This window comes from Narcine bancroftii, chromosome 6 (genome assembly GCF_036971445.1).
Source record: "Narcine bancroftii isolate sNarBan1 chromosome 6, sNarBan1.hap1, whole genome shotgun sequence".
Taxonomy (NCBI): domain Eukaryota; kingdom Metazoa; phylum Chordata; class Chondrichthyes; order Torpediniformes; family Narcinidae; genus Narcine; species Narcine bancroftii.
Window position 1 is genome coordinate 98,300,766 of NC_091474.1, and position 7,943 is coordinate 98,308,708.

The 7,943-nt window shown below is 38.6% G+C and overlaps 1 protein-coding gene across 1 annotated transcript; it reads left to right on the top strand.

Moving 5' to 3' along the window:
• Positions 1-5,366: 5,366 nt before the first annotated feature.
• On the top strand, positions 5,367-7,588 carry LOC138737571 (probable G-protein coupled receptor 139). The gene is made up of 2 exons (XM_069888234.1): positions 5,367-5,573; positions 6,034-7,588. The coding sequence occupies exons 1-2, from the start codon at positions 5,474-5,476 to the stop codon at positions 6,939-6,941; spliced, it is 1,008 nt and encodes a 335-aa protein (XP_069744335.1). The 5' UTR covers positions 5,367-5,473; the 3' UTR covers positions 6,942-7,588.
• Positions 7,589-7,943: the final 355 nt, after the last annotated feature.

Genomic DNA, 7,943 nt, shown 5'->3' on the forward strand with positions numbered 1-7,943 from the left:
ATAAAGATCTTTCTGACTTCTGTGAAGTTAGTTCAAAGGTGGATACAGGTTAAAAATAGTATATTTTATGGAGCAAAAACCAAAATGTGTTTACTCCATGAGCGCCACCTGGAGACCTTTTTCAGTCAAATCTGTTTTATTGTAAAAAAAGCAATATCAATTTTCATTTTCTTAATATAAGCTAAACCTCGCTTTCACATTATTGGATTATACAGCCCCTGAACATGAAAAGTTTCATATCTCAAAGTAGACATCTTTACAAACTAACAATATAGTCACTTAACATAAAACGTCGCTTCCATTTTAATAAATGAAAATCACTCCCCCCCCCCGAAAAAAGGTGTAAAAAAGCTTCTAATTATTCCCCCTCAAAAAAAACACCATCCAAAGGTTGTAACGCCCTAAAAAACTGGGTGTGGTAAACCCCATTTGTGGCAGATGACTATCAAAGATTTCAATGCCATCCACCCTCCCCAGTCAGAAATACATCATTCATATTAATACAATTCAATACTGTAAATATATTCAAACCAATTCACTCCATTCCCAATTATTGTTTCGGATCTTCAATGTCAATAAGACTTTGTGTTAAAACCTATTTCTCCCATGTTTCCTTTTTTATCTTTATATTTAAATCTTGTTCCCATTTTTGTTTAGTTTTACCATTTGTTTCCTCATTCTCCTTTTCTTGCAGTTTAATATACATATTTGTTATAAATCTTTTGATTAACATTGTATCTGTAATCACATATTCAAGGTTACTTCCCTCTGGTAAAAATTGCTTCCAAATTTATCCTTCAAGTAGGATCTCAGTTGGTAATATGCCAGCGCTGTATCTCCAGTTATATTGTACTTATCTCTCATTTGTTCAAAGGATAAGAATCTACTTCCTGAAAAACAATTTTCTATTCTTTTAATCCCTTTTTTTCCCATTCTCTAAAGGAAAGGTTGTCTATTGTAAAAGGGAGTAGCTTAGTTTGCGTCAATATTAGTTTTGGTAATTGATAATTTGTTTTATTTCTTTCTACATGGATCTTCTTCCAAATATTGAGGAGATGATGTAATACTGGAGAAGTTCTATGTTGTACCAATTTTTCGTCCCATTTATATAATATGTGTTCAGGTATCTTTTCACCTATTTTATCTAATTCTAATCTCGTCCAGTCTGATTTTTCCCTTGTTTGATAAAAATCTGATAGGTATCTTAATTGTGCAGCTCTATAATAATTTTTAAAGTTTGGCAATTGTAAGTCTCCTTGTTTATACCATTCTGTTAATTTATCTAGTGCTATCCTCGGTTCCCCCCTCTCCATAAAAATTTCCTTATTATTTTCTTTAACTCTTTGAAGAATTTTTCTGTCAGTTGTATTGGCAGTGCCTGAAATAAGTATAATATCCTTGGAAAAATGTTCATTTTAATACAGTTTATCCTTCCTATCAGCGTTAGTGGTAGATCTTTCCAATGCTCTAAATCGTCCTGTAATTTTTTCATTAGTGGATTATAATTGAGTTTATATAATTGGCCTAGATTTTTGTTTATTTGTACACCTAGGTATCTTATTGCCTGCATTTGCCATCTGAAAGGAGATTCCTTCTTAAATTTTGAGAAATCCGCATTATTCATAGGCATTGCTTCACTTTTATTTACGTTTATCTTGTAACCCGACACTTCTCCATATTCCTTCAATTAATTATATAATTCTTTTATTGATAATTCTGGTTCTGTTAAGTACACTATAACATCATCCGCAAATAGACTGATTTTATATTCCCTGTCTTTTATTTTTATTCCTTTTATATTATTATCTATTCTTATCAATTCTGCTAGTGGTTCTATAGCTAGCGCAAACAATAAAGGTGATAGTGGGCATCCCTGCCGCGTTGACCTGCTTAAGTTAAATTGCTTTGATACATGTCCATTTACTGTCACTTTCGCTAACGGTCCCTTATATAATGCTTTAATCCAATTAATATACTTCTCCGGTAAACTGAATTTTTGCAATACTTTGAACAAATAATTCCATTCTACTCTGTCGAAAGCCTTCTCTGCGTCTAAAGCAACTGCTACTGCAGGTGCTTTATTTCCTTCTACTGCATGAATTAAGTTAATAAATTTACAAATATTGTCTGTTGTGCGTCTTTTTTTGATAAATCCAGTTTGGTCTAGATTTACCATTTTCGGTACCTGATCTAATAATCTGTTTGCTAATAGTTTAGCTATTATCTTATAGTCTGTGTTTAGCAAAGATATTGGTCTATATGATGCTGGTATGAGTGGATCTTTCCCTTGTTTTAGTATTACTGTAATTATTGCTGTTTTACATGAATCTGGTAAGCTTTGTGTTTCATCAATCTGGTTGATTACATCCAGGAGGGGCGGTATTAATAAGTCTTTAAATGTGCTATTTTCTCCATGGGCTCGCAGTTGTGCATCTCCGTGGTCCATTGAGTCATGGGCAGTGGTGAGCTGGACATTTAAAGCTACTGACAATCAATATCGAAAAGTTTAATTTAATTAATGATCTGCCCACATCCTCTAAATATTCTAATAAATACAGCTCTGGATCCAGAGTTAAATCTCTTCCCGTAATATTGGTTAATATATTAGATAATTCCAACCAAAAGGGTCTCACCTTAATCTAGGACGATGTGGAGTGTATGAAGGTAACAATTTCTAAACAACACCTGAAGCAAATTCTGATTTTCCTTTACGAAATTTTATGGTGTGAGATATAATTGATGTTAGAAATTATATTGTACCAATCTTAGTCTTGTGTTACACTTTCCCTACAGAAATTGACCAACACTCTTTATTAATCATTATTCTGAAGTCCAAATCCCAGCACTCCCTCGATCTTTGATGTCCCAGTTCTGGGATCGCACATTCAAGTACAAAGTACATTCTGCCTCCCAGTTGAATTAGTCCTTCTACCTCGTTCCTTTCAGGTGGGGTCATGGTGGGGCCCATTTTTTCCTCGGAAAGATCTTAACTGTAGAAAGTTGTGAAAGTTTCCATTAGGCAAATCATATTTATCCTTCAGATGTTCGAAGTGCATGAGCTATCTCTTCTTATAGCAGTCTTCAATAGTTCGGATCCCCTTTCAGTGCCAAAACACCCAGAATTATTTTACATAAATTCATAGACATCAGTTCATTACGTATTAAAGGTGTTTTAGACAAAATTGCAATCGCTTTACCGATACAATCCTTAATTTTCTTCCAGATGTTTACCAGATGTTTTAAGATTAATTTCTCTGTTCTTTTATTTATTAATTTGATATATTGTTTGTATATGAAATCTTTCACCGCTCCCTCCCTCATGCCATGTTAACCCATTTTGGTGGTTCACCATCAAATAATAAGAGGAACCTTGACTGTGCTGCTAAATATTATTTCCTAAAATGAGGTAATCGTAGACCTCTCCCCTCTCCTCGCAGTTTATAATCCCACGTCAATGTTTCCATGGAAATCATGGAGGATTTGCCATTCCTCAGGAAAGTTCTTATGCTGTTCTATTTTTTTTTTAAATTTCATAGTAGGTAAGTAGGAATGAACTGAAATAAATATTGTAATTTCGGCAACTCCTTCATTTCCATTCAGTTCACCCTGTCCATCAAAGTGATAGGCAGACCTCCATCTGTTTAAATCGTCTTCGATTCTTTGTCAAGGATAGGGGTATAGTTGAGTTTATATGTCTCAACATTTTGTTATCCTTAGGTGTTTAAAACTACCTGATTTCCACATAAAACGACTCCCCTGTTTACAGTCTGAGTCAGTCCGGAGCATAATCCCACTTTTTAAATAATTAACATATTCAGAGATTATGCCATAATTTTCCAGTGTGGCCTGTAATTTGGACAATGGCTCAGCTGCTTCTGACAAGTTTAATAGCACATCATCTGCGAATAGGTTTATTTCCTATTCAGTTTGTCCTACCTTGATTTCCTTTATATGTGGGTCCTTCCTAATATATTCTGCTAATAAATTCAATGTCTACTACAAACAGCGTGGAGATAGTGGACCACCCTGTCTACTAGACCTAGTTAAGGGGAATGTCCACCAAATGTGGCCATTTGTTATGATCCTTCCATGTGGTTTAGAATATAATATTTTTTTCCCAATTAATATACGTTTGTCTCAGTCCAAATATTTCCATTACTTTCAACAGATATGGCCATTCCAATCTATCGAAGGCCTTTTATGCACCAAGAGAGATGCTACATTGGGATCTTCTCTGAATTTGAATACATTCAAAAATCTTCCCAAGTTGTCAGCAAAATGTTTGTTTTTTTATAAAACCTACTTGCTCCAGATTTATTAATTTGGGGGATATTGGCCCAATGTCTCAGCCAGCGCATTGGCCGTTGTAATCTGAATTTAATAGGGTGATGGGAAGTCCTAATATGCTTAACCTTTCCCTGTAACTCAGTTCCTAAAGTACCTGGAATATCCAGGTAAATCTTCTCTGCACTCTTTCTATGTTGTTGATATCATTCCTATAGTTAGCGGACCAAAATTACGCAGAGTTCTCCAAATCTGGCCTCACCAATCTCTTATACAGATTTTACATTACATCCCAGCAATACAGTTCTGAGCTTAGAGTTTCTTAAAACCATGCACACTCTGCTGACTATATAGCTGTTTACTATTTACTGTTATCCGTGCATCTGTTGGAGTTCCAGATTAAAAAAAAAACTAGGATTAATTTTCTTTTAATGTGATAGAATATCCTAGATAAATTTATAATCCTGTAATAGGACATCTCATGTAATGTTAAACGGAGTTGCCAGGCAGGGAAAAAGAAGAATAGCCCATTGAAATTAACCGAGTGTCCGTTGATTTGCCTCCAGCGCTCCCACAGCCTAAGCAGATGCACAGTCTCCTGTTCGATGCACTGACAACCCGAGATCGAGATCTAAAACTCACCATGAACAGGACGCTCTCTGCGCGCCAGACCCTTCGGAGACCTTCTTGCCATTATCGCCCTCTGTAATCACGTCCCCGATGCCTGGCTCCCATGGGCGAGGCTCCTGCAGCCTGATGCACATAGGTCCGTCGCCTGTGTAAGTCCCTCCAGCAACTGAGCCCCTCTCTGCTCTACCACCGTTGTCACCATCTGTAGCGTCGACGACTCGGCTTTTCATCAATGGTGAGGGTTCTCTTATGTTGGCCCTCAGCTTCCTGGCGTATGAACCCCTCGCAGTGGCTTCTGTGCACAGGCGCTGCATTCTTGGGCACTGCCCCGTGCCTGCAAAATCACAGTCGACGATTTGTAACGGCCATTTCGAGGGTTAACAGACCCGCAGGCATGAACTCCTGGCGGTGGCATCCCTCGACCCGTCTGCGCTCTCCCTGGTCCATAAAAGCGGCAGAGTGGACGTTACAAATCATTTGGCAGAGCCACTATTTTTTTCTGACACACCAGTGTAATCTGGAATGTGGCAGATTGCAGTTCTTCCCCTCCTAATGGTCAATGTCTTACGCCCTTAGAATTGTTGGACTGTGTCCAGAAAGAGGTTATTTGTCAATGGACGACTCTTTATCAACACTCGCTGACCTCATGCCAAAGTTCAGTGAGTTCTAGTTACGTTTTAATCTTTATGGTTTTTCATCGAAGGTGGGGGGGGGGAAGAATTTTAACAAACGCTCTATCACTGTGCAAATAAATGAGTGCTGTCAACTTCCTGTTCTTATTAGAGCAAATGTTCAACGCAGTTACATTTTCTATCCTTGTGTTTCTTTTACTTTTCCTCGGCTCTATATACTTTGCAGTGTCTGGATGCATTATTACACCAGAATGTTTCCATCCTTCGTCCATTGAATCTCCCTGAATAAAGGGGAAGGGTCCAACGGAAAACTTCAATTTCCGCCGCGTCAGGGAGAACATTTACTTTGCAACGCCCGTCGAGTAATAAAGCTGTCCGCCGGAAAATCTTATTGTACTCCAGCTCCGTCCCATCTTGTAAGATATTCCCATTTTCCGTTCACTTGTTCCCTCGGTCCAAATTGTACTAATTGATCCTTCTTTTGCAGCCAATTTGGCAGCGATTGCGATCCTGCTTCGAGGAAAGTGCGGCCTTTCCAAATGCATCACGTACTACCTGGTGGCTATGGCTGTGACAGATCTTGTGGTCATAATCACGGCTGTTATATTGAACCGAACTGTGAATATGTATTTCCCATTGAGCGTCCTTTCCATAACACCTGTCTGCAAGTTGATTTTCGTACTCATTTATGGATCGAGAGATTGTTCCGTGTGGGTAACTGTGATGTTCACTTTTGACCGACATATAGCAATTTGTTGCCAAAAGCTGAAAACAACATATTGCACTGAGAGAACGGCAGCCACTGTTATAGGAATCGTTTGTGCTGTAAGCTGCATGATGAACGTTCCTTGGTATTTTATTTACAAGCCTTCCTTTGCAGCTAATGGCGTGCCTTGGCTCTGTGAAGTAAATTTAATCCTCACTCGGGAACCTCCATGGATTGCATACGATTGGATTCACCGGATTCTAACCCCGTGTTTTCCTTTCTTCCTGATACTACTGTTAAACGTCTTCACGGTCAGACACATCCTGGCGGCTAATAGAACTAGAAGAAGACTGTTAAACAACAGAAACGGTGACAATCACTCTGATCCTGAGACGGAATGTCGTATAAAATCTATCGTTTTACTCCTATTAATATCATGTTGTTTCATTCTATCGTGGCTGTTGATTTTTATCAAAATCATCTATCTTGAAATTGTGAAAATGCCATATTTCTCCGGTTCTAATTTCAAAGATCCACGTTTTTTTCTGGAAGAAAGCGGATACATGCTTCAGCTTTTGAGTTCCTGCATCAATCCGTTCATTTATGTGGGAACTCAGAAAAAGATCAGAGACCAATTGAAGAGTGGCCTCAAATATCCACTGACTCTATTTGTTCGCTTACTTAAGTGAGGCTAACATGAGATCTACATCTTCATCCCAAGATGTATCACGGTGTTTTATTCAGATGTTACCCCCATGCCCAGACGTTGTAACTCAATGCAAGATCTCCGAGCTTTGCCTTGATTGTTGCCACGTGTACATGAGCTACGAAGGCCGTTCAAAACTTCAATAAAATACAGAACATTATGTTACCTTTGATTTAAAAGTGCAACGCATACTGTTCACCTCAGTGAAAAGTTCAGGAAATCAGGAAATACATTTAAATAGTTCATAGACTCAGCAGGACAAAAATTGGCTTTATGTAGCAAAGGTGAAGACTTTCACAAAAAGCGACCTCCCAAAAGTTTCACTAAAGTGTCGTGGAACATGAGAGATGCCTGGTGGGTAGTTGAGGGCTGGGTGGTGATGGTAGGAGATGATAGGTGGAGGGGGCACCATAGGAGGGGAGGACACTAGTTTAGGTGGCCTTCTCTACAACGGAGGTACCGGTCACAGATTAGGAGATAGCTTCGCCCAGCACGTCCTCTTCATCTGCAACCGCAGCGTCGTCCCTGTAGCCAATGTAAAGGTTAAAACCTAGTGTTTGTTATTTATGGCTGCTCTATAACTTCCCATTAAGGGTAATTGTTATTGTAGAGTTACTATAGGTACTATAATGTCATATGTCCTAATATCCGAATGAGTTTTCTTCTCATTCTTGGAAGGAACATGAATGTATCTTTACCTTTGCTGCATAAAGTAACTGTTGGACCTGATAAATTTCTCTAGAATTTGTATTTCTTTCCACTTAACTACAATGTCAACAGAAACCTGCATTTTACCTCTGACTACTACAACAACTCTGTGAAAGCTCTCCAAGGGATGCCTTCCCTGAAGAAGTTTGCCTTTGCTCTTCGCAGGGAGTGACGTGGGATTCTCTCTCACTGTTCCCCACCTGTCATCACGGCTGCTCTCAAGCTACAGGACCATGTACTCACGATTCCATGGCCATGTTGCCTTCCTCTCTACTTT